At 38.4% G+C, this 17,047-nt stretch overlaps 1 protein-coding gene across 5 annotated transcripts in view; it reads right to left on the bottom strand.

Moving 5' to 3' along the window:
- The window catches only part of myo6b (myosin VIb), a 51,631-nt gene extending 34,979 nt beyond the window's left edge, over positions 1-16,652 (bottom strand). For all 5 annotated transcript variants that reach the window (XM_061696166.1, XM_061696167.1, XM_061696168.1 and 2 more), the window contains exons 1-9: positions 16,486-16,652; positions 11,452-11,591; positions 3,589-3,658; positions 3,436-3,509; positions 2,928-3,057; positions 2,350-2,455; positions 2,120-2,175; positions 1,939-2,036; positions 1,682-1,846 (exon numbers count right to left, since the gene is read on the bottom strand). In XM_061696166.1, the coding sequence (XP_061552150.1) occupies positions 1,682-1,846; positions 1,939-2,036; positions 2,120-2,175; positions 2,350-2,455; positions 2,928-3,057; positions 3,436-3,509; positions 3,589-3,658; positions 11,452-11,568 (816 nt within the window). In that variant the 5' untranslated portion in view covers positions 11,569-11,591; positions 16,486-16,652. The remainder of the gene's footprint in view (positions 1-1,681; positions 1,847-1,938; positions 2,037-2,119; positions 2,176-2,349; positions 2,456-2,927; positions 3,058-3,435; positions 3,510-3,588; positions 3,659-11,451; positions 11,592-16,485) is intronic.
- Between the last annotated feature and the right edge of the window lie 395 nt (positions 16,653-17,047).

Below are 17,047 nucleotides of genomic sequence, written 5' to 3'. Positions count from 1 at the left end.
CTCAATTTAGCATGAACACATTTCACCCATGTGGGAAAACCTGAGGCAGACATTCCTATTGATTGTCACCATGTGAAAGATTTACTCTCATCTGTAGATATTGCCTCTCACAGTTGACTGGAGGATGATAATATGAATTGCCTCTGTTGATGTTGCTGCCACTTAGGGACCTGATTTAATGACAAATATCTAAATCAAGAGAAGTAGCTGCTTGTTGGTGTTATTTTAGCAACCAAATGAACATGTTGTGGCTGGGATGAGCATGTTTAATATGATCTATTGAGTATGCACCCCTTGAGCTGATTATTGCTCTAAATATATTTAATTCACAAATCATCTTTTAATTCTAAATTAGGAAGATTTGGAATTAGAGAGAACTGAATGAAGATTGACATAGTTGTCACAGTGGTGTTATGTACCTGTGCCTCACAGTGGAGAGTTTCTGGGCTAGAATCTCGGCTTAAACTCAACTGTTTGCATGTTCTCCACATGGTGATGTATTTTTTCTTCTTCTTCTCTGAGTACTCCAGTTTCCTAGGTTAACTGGTTAACTGAAAACTCTCAACTTTCCATCGTTGTAAATGTGCTATATAACGTGAGTGTGAATGGTTGTTTGTCTATATGTCTCCTGTAATTGGCTGGAGACCAGTCCAGGAAGTACCCCACTTCTAGCCCAAAGTCAGCTGGGTTAAACTCCAATGAGGACAAGCACAATAAAAAATGGATGGAGAGATTGGAAACAATATCACAAACATTTACCGCTCTGACATCTAGTGGCCTTTTACAGAATTGACTATTCACCTCCACTCCCTTTAAAATAACCTGTATACATAATTTGTAAATAAAAACTGTATGCATATCATCAACAAGGAGTCTTAGGGACTCAATGAAAAAATACTTATGTGAATTTCAGAATGAATTCATAATTACCAAAACAAAAAGTACTTTTATAAGAATGATGTTTGTAGTATCCATTCATCCATTTTCTAAACTGCTTGTTCTCATTAGAGTCAGAGGTAACTGGAGCCTATGCCAGGTGACTTCCGGCAAGAGGCGGTCTTCAACGAACATAGCATGCATGTTTTTGCAATGTGGGAAGAAACTGGAGTAGCTGAGAAAACATCGTTAACAAGGGAGAAAACATCCGACGGATATTCAAACTCAGCTGATCGGACTGTGAGTGTATGCAGATATGCTCACCACTAGGTAACTGTGCTGCTCTAGTTGTAATATTATAAGAAAAATGTTTTAATTTTTGACAATAAAGTTGGAATTTTATGAGAATAAAGTCATATTTTTTTCTAGAAAAACATCTTGAGGAAAAAAAAAGTTGTAATATTATGAGGATAAAATAGCAATATTACGAATGAAGTTGTACTATGACCATGAACAGGATAATACGCACAAAACTGATAGCTAGATAAAGTTGTAATATTATTAAAAATTACATGAATAAAGTCCTCATTTTAAGAGAGAAAATGTTGCATATTGTGAAGAAAATGTTATTTCATGAGAATACAATTGTAATATTACAAGAAAAAGAGGTGACATTAAAAATATGACTTTATTTCACAACTTTAGGTAAGTTGTCAGCTCTAATACTCCACCATACATCTTAATGTAAGTATAAAGTGAGATCATCTTAATGCTAATGTTAGCAGTGAATGCTCAATGCACTAACTCTGAAGCCGTCTGGAGAGTTGAGGTGCAGTTTCTTTTTGATGTCCTCAGATGCTCCAGCACAAAGCCTGTAGAAAATGTGGTAGTTCCTCTCGTCGTTACTTTGCATGCAAATCCTTGACTTTTCCAGCAAATAATGGGAGACAAATCCACCTACAACTGCATTCTGGCAACATGAGAGGAAAACCATGCAGATTTAATTTTGTCTGCCTACACACAGAATAGCAGTCTGAGCAAAAGGATATCATCTTCTATCACCTTCTCATTGAAGTGGATTTCAACAAACTTCCCAAAGCGACTGCTGTTATTATTCCGGACTGTTTTAGCATTTCCGAATGCCTCCAAGAGGGGATTTGCTGAAGCGGGAAGAACACACTGTACGGTCAAGATCACACTGGCCATCTGTGGTACATTAAGCTCTTTGTGAATATATTTTTACCTTCGACAATTCTCTCATCAATATCTTGACCACTTCCATAAGTTGTAGTTAGATATCTACAGGACGGAGATGCAGTTAAGATGACAAAAACAAATGACAATGAAAAACAAAGAGATGAATGCAGATAGCATAGACAGGACACCACTTGCACTGTACATTATAGACAGTCAGCATGGAGTCTGATTGAACGGGTCAGAGGGCAAAATGCCTCTTCTCTTTAAGAATCATACCTGAGAACAAACTTGGTGTTTTCAGTTTTGCCAGCACCTGATTCACCAGAAACAATGATGGATTGACTCATCTTTAGTACCTTCATGTCCCTGTAGGCTTTGTCAGCTAAAGTAAGTGAGAAAAAAAATAAAAATGAATAAAAACATCACGTAAATAACTTTCTGTGCCAATAACAGCATACTCCTATGTGGTACAATTAGGCAATACATAATTTGGTGATTATTTAGTTTTGTGGCTTATTAATAACATTTCCATAAATAAACATCATGTTGTCATACCATTGACATAGCAAAAAAAAAAACACCCCAGACACAGAATATCGTGCCTGAACTCCACCTTTGAGGTGCTTAACTTTGGAAGTTCCACTGTTTAAAGCTAGATCCCTTACCTTGACCTTTGTTTTGAAGTACAGTTTTACAAATAAGTTATTGTGCTAATATTACTATAAAACAAAGTTACCGCAGCTTTTTTATTTGTGACTGCTCAAACACAAATTTTTAAAATAAATGTGGTACATTCATTATAGAATTTTTTAAAATTATATATATATATATATATATAAGGTGTGAGCGCTCACCTATTGCATAGACGTGAGGGGGCTGAGTCCCCAAAGACTTCCCCTGGTATGACTTGATGGCTTCAGGGCCGTACAGTTTGGGGATATCAGAGTAAGGATTGACAGCTATCAATATATTAGCCACATAAGTCTGTAAAAGAAACAATAAAAGGCAGATTAGAGCGGCCAAAACATAAATTATAGAATCTTTGTGAGACATCGATGTTAGAGAAACCACATTGACTTGCTTCCTTGCCTTTGCTTACATTTTTACCAGCTGTCCCTCATTTCTTAAGTGAGTGACTGGGATCGGTATACTGTTTGACAGTCACTCTGTCAACCTCAGCTGACTGCCCTTTCCTCTTTACCACCTGGACGTTTGCCCCCTTGGTTAATGATAGAAATCCTCTTTCTCCCTCTGCCTTCTAACCTGCAGTTTGCTTTTGTAATGGTAATGCGGGCAGCAGATGTGATGCCAAGGTGGCATATAATGTCAGTAAGTGTAAGAGCATAAAAAAAAAAACCATACATAAATATATTCCTTATTGTATCGGACTTTGACGTTGTTGAGGAGAGTGGCTTCATTCAAATACATCAGGGAGCCTAAAAAGACAAAAGAAATAATATGTTTAGCTGTATGACAACAGGAACAGAGCTGAACACAACACAGAGTTTAACTTACAGTTGTCCTCAACATGTTTGTTGACGTCATCTTCTGCTGGGAACACTTGGCTTAGCGGAGAAAGGAACGTCTGCAATAGGATGGGTATAATAATTTATTAATCAGTTGTTATAAGAATTCAGTCAATTGTGCAGACTTTATTATTATTATCCCAATTTTTATCGAGCCAAGGCACCCAATTAAAATGAGAAAAATCTCATGAGATACCACCAAACAAAGATGTCACAGTAACTATGAATATTGAAATAATAATGATCTTGTCGCGGCACAGTGGGCGACTGGTTAGAGCGTCTGCCTCACAGTTCTGAGGACTGGGGTTCAATCCCCGGCCTCACCTGTGTGGAGTTTGCATGTTCTCCCCGTGCCTGCGTGGGTTTTCTCTGGGCACTCCGGTTTCCACCCACATCCCAAAAACATGCATGGTAGGTTAATTGACAGCTCTAAATTGCCTGTAAGCGTGCATGTGTGTGCGAATGGTTGTTTGTTTATATCTGCCCTGTGATTGGCTGGCAACTAGTTCAGGGTGTACTCCGCCTCCTGCCCGATGATAGCTGGGATAGGCTCCAGCACTCCCGTGACCCTTGTGAGGATAAGCGGCTCAGAAAATGGATGGATGTATGGATGAGCTTGTCTCAATTTACTTACAAATTTACCAACTCATTCAATATTGAACACAGTTAATATTCTGTTGTTTGAATGGCAACAGGTGGATACACAGTTTTATTGGAACTTCTGCCATCTAACGGAAGAGCATTTAATTGTTCTCGCTGGCATAGATATATAAACAAAGATATGCTTGCAATAAATAATTTGTTTCAGACAAATTAAGTGAAACTTTATAATTACCCACAGCACCCCTGATGAAGAGAACGCCTGCCAACACACTACACTTAACAATCAGCACTTAAATTCTAGCAACAACAATAAAACACCACTAGGAAAGAGAGAGTCAGACTGTTAGGCAAAGGGTAAACAGTTTTTCACTTCAAATTTCATTATTTTGTGGTTAACTTTTCTTTAGACAAAGATGACCGTAAAAAATGTCAAAATGATACACAAAACATTGCCTGTACACTTATTTTATTGTAAAATGTTGACCTAGAACAAACAGTTTTTATTTCCATTATGTTATGACCCTGGGTAATTTGTGTGCTATTGTCTCTCCCTGTCCGAGGGTGGTGCTGCCACCTTTAGGCTGTCCTTCTGTTTCCCAGGTGCAAAATTATTTTAAAATTAGAACTGTGTCACGTAAAGACCATGTTCAACTTTGGATGATGCACTGTAATCAGTTAATTGATGAGGATTATTTCCCCATAATCAATCAAGGAAATCTGGATGAAAACAATATCCATCTCTTGTTTGAAACACAGATAATACGTATATTTGTCTTAAAGAAATTATCAAAAGTCGATAGAGCGTATTATACATAGCTATAAGGAAAATGTTTTTTTGCCACATTGGATAAACGTATGCCGGTAACCTAAGTGGTTGTAAAAAAAAGTGTATTTTCATTCATATGATATATAATGTCCAACGTTATAAATGTATATATAATATGGTAATTTTTCCAAAATTCAATCTGACACCCTAACTCTTCTCTGAGTGTGCACGTGTTCCACACATTCCAACAACATTTTGAGTTTCCTAACGGTCCAGAGTGTAGAAGGAGGATATTTCCAAATGCACCGCAAGAATCATGACCATAGCAGACGACACCATGTTGCCGTTTCCCGGCATTGGATTTAGCTTCTTTGGCTGTTAAAAAATTGTTGAGTTAAAGAACAACAAGTTACTCTGCTGCTTTTAAGAAGAAAGCTATCACTGTTGCCGAGTCAGAAGGGAACCGTGAAGTAGCTCGGCCGTTCGAAACTAATGCAGGAAATCCAAGGAGAAGCTCCTACCCGGTAAGGTACCACTTTTCAAATTATTTTTAACAAACTAGTTGTTTCTTTATTGTTGTGTGTTGCTTTGAGGGGTTGTTGGAGCATGATGTGTTCTGTTGGGCTTAGCGCTGTTATTTATGAGTGGTTTTGAACGTATCCCACTGCTTGGTGTGTGGGAATGGGGGAGGAGAGAGAGAGAGAGAGAGAGAGAGACTGGCGGAGCGAGCAAGCTAACTGTCACGTTCTGCAAGGTTTGTTCTGTTGTGTCTGGTGTAGGCTATGGCCCACAGTAGCTGTTGTTTCACAATAAACCCCAAGATAAATGGAATAGTGTCTCCCGTGGTCATTAAAGACGCTACAGTACTATTAAAATGTTATACTTATCATATAATTGAGCACTGATTTCACCAACTTTGTTCTTTATTAATATGAGAACAGGAGTAGAAATTCATGCTGAGGAAGCAACACGAACATCAGCGCATGCAGACAAAGCAAAATATTTCTTTGAAAAACTTTATAAATTACAGATAATACTTCTTGTTTTTAGCATGGACACCAGCAAATCGATGGTGCATATTATACAGAGGTAGAACGTAATTCCTGATTTGTGGGGGGGGGGGGGGGGGGGTCGACTTTAGGGTGTGTATTATTGTTCATTATAGTTCTGGAAAAATGAGCGAAATCATACATTAAAAAAATAACTGAAGTATGCATAATCATGAATCATTCATCATACTTTAATATTACAGTGATGGCATCTTGAGGAACACGTTCCCAGGCAAGTGATATTCTCTCTCTATTGTGGAGAGTTAATGGAAATAAACTCAATAGAACAAGCCAGCTGTGAGAGAAACAAGGACAGACATGGCCCTCTGATGAATAATTTGGTGTGAAGTGCAACTGGATCTGAACACCTGACTGATTGAGTGTGCAAGATGATGGTAGCACGCTGTGCTGGTCCTGTGGGAACCAATAAAGTCTATGCATTGTTAAAATAAGACAGACTCCCAATTTAACAATTACACAGCTGGAGTAAATTCACAAATATTCTGTCTCTACCTGTATAATACAGTGGAACCTGAATTGCCTTAAAGCCCATAAAATTTGGAGTGTGTATACAATTATTATTATTATTTTTAAAATGTGCCTTAAATGTTGTAAAAAGAACTGTGTTTGTGTGATTTACTATTTGCAACCTTTTTTCCTGAAAGAAGGTTCAAGTTAAGAGAAGTAGACTATCTATTGGAAGTTAGGGGAAAGGGAGCAGAGTAATTTAAAGGAGACATAAAATGCTTTATTTTTTCCTCTCCCCATTTTACATCGCCAAACACAAATATCCCCCACTCCCACGGCATTATTAATATTGGAGCTAGTAATGGTAACATGGTTAGCTAATGCCAATCTGTGCCAACACTGCAGCTGCTTTTGGCTTTGACATGATTGCGATGATTGATTCAAAGTGATTCTTTTAATCTGGAATTACGTCCGGTCTTGCTGATAAATTTTCAATAATATGTCCCCTTTAGAGCAGACATTTTTATGGCGTTGTCTGAGTACTTTTGTCCAGCATTACCGAATGTTTTGGTATCCTGATAGTTTGAGACTGTCACCAGGTGGAGTTGTACCATTGTCATGAAGCAATCAGACCCAGCGACATGATTGCAAATGAACAACAAATGAGGGTTACCTTCAGGTTCCTGTTGTTCAAACACTCTGCACTGATGCATGGTTTATCACAAAATAGACTGGAAGCATACACAGAAATACACCTTGTGCATTCGCTTTACTAACTTGGTTTGATTTGACCACGATAAAAAACACATGACAAATGCCTAGGCAATCAAAGTGACAAACAGCGGCATCCAGGCCGATGGTTGTGTACTGAGCTCAGCCACTAATGAGCTCAGCACTGCAATCAAGAGAAAGTGAAAGAGAGAGAGATACTCAATGGGCCTTTCATTACCTCACTGAATGGAACATAGTTTATGCTTTGCACGAAAGCATAAACTGATGATCAAGTTCATGGCCATTCCAAGTGAGGCTTCATTCAGTGCATTCTAGCTGAGTGCAGTGGTCCTTAAATTTCAGTCATGACAGAGTTATTCAGTGGGAACGATGCTTTAAGATTATGTAGTCAGATGGGCAACACTGTTACTGGGAACGATGCTTTAAGATTATGTAGTCAGATGGGCAACACTGTTACTGGGAACGATGCTTTAAGATTATGTAGTCAGATGGGCAACACTGTTACTGGTAGGGTTGAACTATATTTTACTTAAAAATCCTATAATTATTAGGCTTTACACGATCAGGATTTTTGGGGCCGATCACCAATCAGCGAGTTTAAAAAAACGATACCCGATCACATGATAGAGGAATCGAAACTTTAGAGCATGATTCGACAGAACGGCAGCATGTTTATGTCCAACCGTTCGTGCTAGCAGTAGCTTGCTAGGCTACATAACGTTTTGTTGCCTGCTTGCGAGCCGTATTGTATTAAAAGTACGGGAACATACCTCAAGCAAGCCTTAAACGAACTTCCTCTCCTGTCCTGAGCACCGGTGACCACCAACTCACGTTTTTCCCCATTTAGTTTTATAATACAGTCGGGGCAATCCACTCTTGTTGTCGTCGCCACGGTAACGAGTGTATCCAGTCGCATTTGAGTTGATAAGATAAAGCCTACTGATCGTAAAAAACGGAATGCGGTGGTATCAGAATACAAGATTTTATTGCAGTAGTCTGACATAGTGCAATCGTGAAAGAGCAAATTTGTCTTGTAGTCTCATCGGGCATTATGTGTTGTCTGTCTCAGACGTGTTGTCTGTTCCACACCGCGGTTTTGTTTTTTAAAATAACTATTGGCCCTCAGATATTTACAGGTCTACATCAAAGGATACGCAACAAGGCTAAAAATAAACTACCTTTTGGATTCAAATATACTGTGCATGATGGCGACGCAGAGAAAATGTCTTTTGCGGAGCCAATCAATGATGTCATTGATCGGATCGGCGAATTATGACATTAAAGCCGATCAGCATAAATTGCTAATTGTCGTCCGATACCGATAAGGCCGATAAAATTGGTGTAAAGTCTAATAATTATATAGGTTTTCTCTGGAGATCGTCATAATAAATCAATACATTTTAAGAATTGTGTTGATTTTGTGGAACTGTTAATTAACCGTGTCTTGAAGCAACTGAGTCAAAATGGCGTGCACTACAGTGAACCCCCAAAGTTCGCGGTTTGGTGTGACCAAAATTCACTTAGTCACAGATTTTTGGGGGGGAATTTATCCTCTATGATAGCTGAAAAACTCACCTGTTTGCATTTTCTATGTTCAGGCCAAAGCCATTAAAGTGTTACTTTGGCACGATCTTGTGTAATATTGTTGTTCCTGTTGTAAAGTTTAAGTCATTAATGGCGTTTTTTGTGTGTGTTTGAACTGCAGTCATCTGGAGACACTGCTAGATATAACTGTGTCATCTGCATTGCTATGATAGTCAAAATTAAAGTTCTGAAGAATTTGACCCAAGGGTAGCATATACAGGCTGAACAGGAGGGGTCCAAGAACTGACCCTTGAGGGACCCCATAGGTCATTGCCATTCGATGAGATTGAACACAGATTAGGCTTCAGATGTAGTATAATTTTATCATTTTGTTGATTTGTGCTGATATTTAACCTGATGGATTGTATATTTTCACTAAAATAACAAGCAAATTCATTGACTTTACCTATTGTTAGGAGTTCTGGCGCTATCTGATTCGGGGGGGGGGGGTCTGAGCTTGTCTTTTGGAGTAAATGTCTTTTGTGGACCTGATCAAGATCAGCAAATTATAACATTAAAACCGATCAGCGTAAAATCCTAATTATACAGTTCAAGCTGATCAGATGGGTGTAAAGTCTAACGTAGTTATTTCGTAGGTGTTGTTCATCTGCGAGTTGGATGGATTGAGATAAGATTGATTTCTCACCACAATTCATACGGACCATATGATTGGGTCTACACTCAAGTTTCATTACTATGTTCACACTTTACAAATCTTACTGCACTAAGATGGAGAATGAACTAGAATTGAATAAAGGTTGCAAATGTGAAAGCACCCTCACTTTTCTAACTGTTTCTGTTTTACTAAAAAGTTCACCATCACTCCAACAATGGGTTTTTACCAGCTTGGAGATTACTAACAGTCGCAGAGATGGGAACTGGGGATGTAACAATATTCACAATACCGCGATGTCACGAAATTAAAAGTGCCTCGATATCATCGTGGTCTTGTCTCAGTATAAAATAATGAGCCGCTGTGTTTATAATTCAGTTTTGGGCCAGCTAAACGCAGTCACACTGCTTAGCCAGGCTGCTACAGCCAGACGACAGTGCTCCACTTCCTCATTAAGAGTATAAACGCACCCGATTAGTCGCATAACCCATGTGGGTATGTCACAAAAAAATACACTGATTGGCTGACTGGCTCACGTGACCAAAAGGCTGCATTGGGGAGGATGCAGAAACAACCCGGTGCCCCGAGTCCCTCCCAAGGCTACAGCATAGCCGCTATGCCGGTCTGAGCGTCGTGCCGCAATCGATTGGGCGAGAGGCACCTTGTTGTTCGCGCCAGCCTCCGTCCCAGCAAACGCTGACCCACGGGGCCATCATCGGCTGCTTGTGGACCTCCACTTTACGAAGCCACATCCCAGCCCACCACCGCTTCCCCTCAAAGAGATGAACTGCCAAATTATTTAAGCTTATTGTAAAAGCAGCACTCTTTAGTGGTTTACGAGTGAGGGTTTGTCTCAAGTTGAAGGTCGTGGGTGAAAGAACACCACATGGAGAGAGAATAACGAATCAGACTTCCCATTACAACATATCCCTCCGCCAATACATTGCAATAGTCCCAATAATGAAATAGGTCCACTCCATACAAATTCAAATATCAATGCAGAAATAAATCTGACATTATTCCCTCTCTTCAAATTAAATGTCCACATTTCAAAAGAAAACAGAGGCTGCTCAGAAAAACAAATCATCCTACAATATCACTAAGCGGAGGAAAATAAACGTATTTCTTATGCCTTTAACAGTGCTCCTGCATTTATGACTTCACTTGAATTTTTGGACTCAAGCAAAGAAATCACTGTTAGTAGGCAGTATTTAATTTCTAATGTTATCAATAAAACATGGCAATACAGTAAATACTATTAAAGTATTGAATGGACAATTTCTTAATGTGAGCATATATTATTGCTGCAGCACTAATACTGTTTTGGAGGTAGAGTATATGAATGTAAACATTGGATGGACGGGGATAGAAGTACGTGGTAACATATGATTTGAAGCTGTCTTTTTCACAAAAACTTGTGGGAAAACGGACACAAACTACTAAAACCTATTGAGAAGGACTCGGCAAGAGTCAAGAAGAGCAAGAAAAAGAGAGGTGTTTCGGTTCTTCTGTTTCACCTCTTTTCCCCAGCTGTACCGTGAACCTTCCTGCAATGCCGTGAGTCTTCTTGCAATACCGTGACCTTTCCCACAATATCGTACTGTGAGATTAATAACGTGATAAAACCGAACTGTGAAATATAGATATTATTACATCCCCAATGGGAACACTTGAAAAAAAAATGCTGTTGTAAACATGTAAGGTACGTGACAGTTCAGGTGCAACAGGTGGCCTCCATCGTCTAATGAGCAGCTCTTATTGGCAACACTATCAGACACCTGCTGCTTCTCCCTTTATTTATTCATGCCCGTGAAAATGTGCTCTCTCTCGTGTTTCATTTATTACACATTGTTTTGTTGTTACCTATCTAACATAGATAGTAGCGGCAATTTACTGTAAGCTTGTATTTTTGTCATCATGAAATGTGGTTATTCCTGCAAAACATTTGAATATGATTATTCAGTACTGAAGGGCTCATGTTGCAATTCTCCATCATGCATCACACTTATTCCTGCTTTTCCATGTCCGATAACCCACCTTGCCATTCTGGCTCAGCGGATCTATGGTGAGCGTGTCGGCTCCGATATCGACAATGGTGCCCAGCTGGAACCCGTCTGCGGGGTGGGGGGCCCACACTGGCTTCCCATCCTCCATGACTTGGCTGCGGTCAGCACGGCCTTGCAAATGAATGCAGGAACACACATTGTTACAGGAAATACTTATATTTTGCTTCCCTTTTATGGCTACCTAACTACAATAAAAGGGGTACACGAGCACTGTTAAAATAAATAATGAAAGAACATTTTAAGTTCAAGTCAATATTGACCAATTCCACCAGTCGAGCTTTCAGTGATGAATTATGAAATATTCTGGTAAAAACCTTCATACCTCCTTTTTTTTTTCTCCTTGATGGACTATGATGAAAAATTATTCAATTTGTATTATTTCTAATTGGATAGGAGAATGTGTCTCTGAATGTTCTGAACTCCTGCTTCAATGCCAGTGTTGTAGTGAGAGGAATGCTCTAGCCCTAGGTCAACTTCTCATAGCTTACATCATGTTGTAGTTCTTTAGACAGCAATTAGTTGCAACTGAATTAACAGCGCCTGTGCTTGCTGCAACCAAGTATTGCTTAAATTGCTTCAAGAGATGGTTAATGAACCATTCCATTGATGACATTCTTCATGATCAATTTATTGATTATAACCATGATTAAATATTTTCTCGTCATTCGATCTATTGTCCATTTTTTTAACTGTGCCATAGAAAACGCAAAAACATCTGATGCACACCCGAAAACCTCTATGAAAACTTACAAATTATGTGATTATCAAGGCTTCATTATTCATTCATAGGTTATAGTTATGATTAGGTTATATGTTATAATTGGTAAAAAACCTAATGTCAAGTCGCATTTGTGCGTGTCTTGTGCGTGTCTTGTACTCAACCAGCTCCCGCGCACTGGTTCTTTCCATGAACCTGTTATTCTCTTAGCGATTATAAGAGAGGATTTTCTTGGCGCTTGATTTGAAATGGCCCCTTAGGGACTGAAGATACAATTAGGAGAATCTCTTGCTTTTCTGTCTTAGTTTGGTGAAAAAAATAAAGCGCCATAACCCACAGCTAACAAGATGTTTAGTTATTTCAGTATGGGACATGTTATGGACCTCAATTAAAGCTTTGCTGAAGCTGTGGTTTGGTCTACTACACGACAGACTACTACTACTACTACTACTACTCTACCAGTATCTTGTTGTGTTGTTGTATTAAATTCAGTAATATAAAAGATGACCACAGAATAGATTACAATCAATTGGGTAACTAATTTCTGTCTAAATCACGTTGAAAGTCTCACCGGCCGCACTGTTAGTGTGAACGCTTTATATCAATGTCATTAACAGCTCTCGAGAGTTAATCCTAAAACGACCACATCACCACAAAAATCTGACGTTATGCTGGAGTATCCAATTAGGTGAGAGATTGTGGTCAAAAGTCAAAGGGGATTGGTGCGGGAAAGGGCTGACGCAGCCTTCAAACACAAATTAATTCAGTAGGTTAACTTACTCAGCAGATTCAATGTGAGCAGTAACTTGTAGTCTATGTACATACACTTTTGTCCTTGCTTGGGGACATACAGTACTCAGAATTACAGTAAATCCACATTTATTTTGCCCTTTCTTTTGGACATACTGCATGTATCTCAAATTAATGTAGATAGCGCAGATAAAGCAAAAATAAAAAATAAAAATAAAAACTATATTAAAATGCACAGCCTTAAATATCCCTAGTCTACTTGAGTTATTTTTTTTTTCTTTCCAAGAGGTTATGGATTAACAGAGTACACTACTTGGCCATCAATTGCTGGTAATTCTGTCTCAACAAAAAACAACTTGTTGTAGTTTAGGAGCCACAAAAAGCCTAATGTGATGTTAAAGTGGTAAGACCTCTAAAATCTTAACATATCTAATATAATAATAAATAGAAATGAGTTTTACCTATTTTTTGAATGCAAAACAAATCAAATACATTAGGAAAATCTATATATTTAATAATTTTATTTTTTTTTAAATCATTTTACACAACAACCTCAGATTTCTTTTTTGCTTCAGTTTGTCATCTACTGTACAATATGCGCAGACTAACTGATCACAGTGATTGTATTTTAAGGCACAAAACTTTAAGTCACAGGTATTTGGAACTGTAAAATATAGTATTGCACTTTAAAATTTAATCAACTTATGAGGACATAATTATTACCATTCCATTTTTTAAAGGAGCATACTAATCCTCAAACTTATCCTTAAACTCCCCACCACCACCACCACAATGTCTTTTGTATTTTTTCAATTTAAAATCCATTCTGTGGTCCGAATTGTATCCCATAGGGCCTGTATGACACACCTGGTTTAAGATATATCCACATTCAGGCAACTCATACGCAGCATTATTCTGCTTAATACAATAGTGGTAAAACAGAAGTTTAGAACATTCAGAGATATACTCTCCTCCTTTGAAAAATAACACTGTATTTAAAAAGAATACAGTTTCTCTATTAAGGTGACAGAACAGGCTAATTTGTTTGGATTTTGGATTGTTAAAGTTTGTTTCATTACACATGTTGTTAACAAAAGCTGAATACAAATGTTTACATTTCGTTGACCTCCACAACCTCAAATTAGCATTACAAAGCGAAAAGCTACCAGAGTCAACAGAACTATAGAGGAAGTCAGTGACGCTAAACAAATTTTCTCTGGAACAGAGATTACAACTAGATGAGGGGAAGGTATCACGAATATGACTTTTGCATTAACAGAATGCCACTGTCTTAACACAGTCATGCAGTATGAGCAATGGCGAAAATAAAAAAATATACATGCTTTTTATGTACCAGAAAGATAACAGCTTTTTTTTCTTTTTCCTGTGTGTTATCTTCAACCTCCACAAGTGAGATCAAGGCTGAAGTACTTCAGATTTCCCCCAGTTGTCTACCTCAAATGCTTTCTTTGAGAAAAGGACTTTATTTGTGCTATAATTGTGTATAGGTGGCACTAGACACTGTTGTGTTGTTACTTCCATGTTAAAATGAGAATGAAACATGTACAGTGGACCCCCACTATTCGTGGGGGATAGGGACCTGTCTGGACCGCAAATAGTCAAAATCTGATAGTAATGAAAATAATTGACAGACATTTTTTTTAAATCCCCAAAATTCTTGAATAAGCGGGGATAAACCACCAATAGCGTTTTTTGTTTTTTTTTCATGGTGGGTTCCAATCCTGGGGGAAAAAAAAAACCTAAAGGGAAACATGTGAAAACCTTTTGAAAAAAATGTGTAAAAAAAAAAAAAACATCAGCAAAAAGGTAAATCTGCAAGTGCTGAACCGCAAATATGCGGGGCTCCACTGTAACTGCCTTACATCACTTTCTTTTAGTGTCTTTTTTATTCTATGTTGCTATCAATAATGCAGTGCAAATGGAGTCTGAACTAATTGTCCCTTGCTTGAGTTGCCATCACATATAGTAGTGTGATAGACACACCTCTATAAACAGCACAAACTTGGCAGACAGATGTGAGGGACTGGCAAAGTGTATTCAATTCCATTTATTTCTACTTATGCCAAAGCTGTAACACCATGCAGATGTGTAGTTTGTTTGTTATAATATTTTGTATTAAATAAGTGATTTGTTGTTGTTGTTTTCAACAATCTTCTCATGGGTTGGTTTGGTGTAAACAATAAAATCTTTTTAACAAAGAACAGTCGATTTGTGTGCTAAAGAACAGGATGATAACAAAATAGCCTTTAAGAAAAGCAGTAGGTTAGGATTTAAAGATGGCTGTGTTTCATATTTACTGAGAATATCCACACCACGCACTTGTGTTTATTCACTAGCTATCCACTTTTCTGTTGCTGATGTCATGGTATTTACAGCGCTCAAGCATCTCATGCAAACGCTAACAAAATCAGCGTATAGTGTGGGGAGCCAAACTGTACCACTTGGGTGACTGGAAACATAGCTGTAGCTACCAAGTGGCACTAAACATTATTTTTTTTCTTGAGTGGAAAAATGGGGGCATCTATTTGAGGTGAGGTGTTAATTCAATTAACTAGTAACTTTAAATGAACACGTAATTGAGGCAATTAAGGTACAATCCACTTTCGATGACTTACGGTACATGATTGTTGATGATTCACAGTAATGGGGCTTAGGTATCTACATGTGCTACATTCGAGGGAAACCACCATACACTATGGTACAATATATGACTTTAAGGAGGGCCTCATCCTAAAAGCGACATCTTGAACCAAATGCGTCGGTGCTTTGCTCACGCCTTAAATCCTATTAGTATCTGACCCTAATCCAGACAATGGAGGTTAGTGAGGCTTCGGGGGGGATGTCTAAAACCTAACAAATAAAAAGTCAAGTAATTATTTTAATAAATGCAAATCAGTGGGACATCTCCGATGATGCAGTGGGAAATACAAACATGGGAATGGATAGTGCCTGACAGGAACACACTCTCTTGTTTCCTGCCTCCTGCTTCCTGTTCCCTACTGATCAAATGTACATGGAAAATGCATCAGGATGAAGAGAGACGTACACATAGGTTGTGTTTTCTGACGTGTGCATCTTTAAAAGAGAGTAGAACACAGAGTCCATGCAAGATGGCACTTAATGACAATAAAGGTGATACAAGTGATTAAATAATAATAATTATTATTATGTAAAAAAAAGCATTCACTTGACGAATAAAGTATAACACTTTCAGAACACGCCAGGGCAGAGGTTTTCAAAACATTGATTTTAATGCGGCAGGAGTGAGGTGAGTGACCCTTCTTTCTATAAACCCCTTAAATCTCTAGCAGCACCCCTGCCTCGTTCTGACGTCATCAGAGTTCAAAATTCGTAGTTTTGGTCAAGTCGTCAATCGCAGACTAAGTCAGTACAAAAATGGAATTAATTTGGCTAATTCATTGTGATGATTTGCCCAACAACGTCAAAATAATTCGGGGTCAATTCACTAAAGTAAGTCAAGTAACCGAGTTTAGTAAAGAGACAAGCGTAGCCTACCTGTTGCTGCGGCTATCCTCCAAGTTTTGGCCGGGTATCCTTTAATCAGTACAATTGACGTTTTTGCTGGGGCGCTGGAGACGACTTCAAGGTCCCTGACAAGCGCAAATGATGTTTCTCGTCCCCAGGACCGAGCGACCTGACTGTTGTGTGGGTGACAGCAGACAGTCGAGCAATCACAGGAAAGGAGAGATAGCTCGCGGCCACGGTGCATTTAAGTGCAGCTCGGAATATCCTGTGTCACGTATTTTCTTTTTTTTGTGCCTGTGTTTTTACTCCCAACTCAATATCCTGGTGGGACATTTACACCATTAACAAATGATTGTTAATGGTGATTAGCTTAATTAACTGAAACATTAATTAGATTTGACATCTGTTATATTGGCATAGTGCCTTGTGTCTTCGGACAGATTTTATTAGTTCTTAGCCACAATTCAGTACATTATTGTATTTTATTTTATTCAATGTCTGACCTTCTAATATTACCTGAGGGGTGTTCAGAGGTGTGTATATGCCCATGACCTTTTCCTGCTATTTTTAATTCATGTCAAAATAAGATTTT

This window comes from Phycodurus eques, chromosome 14, assembly GCF_024500275.1.
Source record: "Phycodurus eques isolate BA_2022a chromosome 14, UOR_Pequ_1.1, whole genome shotgun sequence".
NCBI lineage: Eukaryota > Metazoa > Chordata > Actinopteri > Syngnathiformes > Syngnathidae > Phycodurus > Phycodurus eques.
Note: the sequence above shows the minus strand (reverse complement) of the source record. Positions and strands in the feature narration are given on the sequence as shown.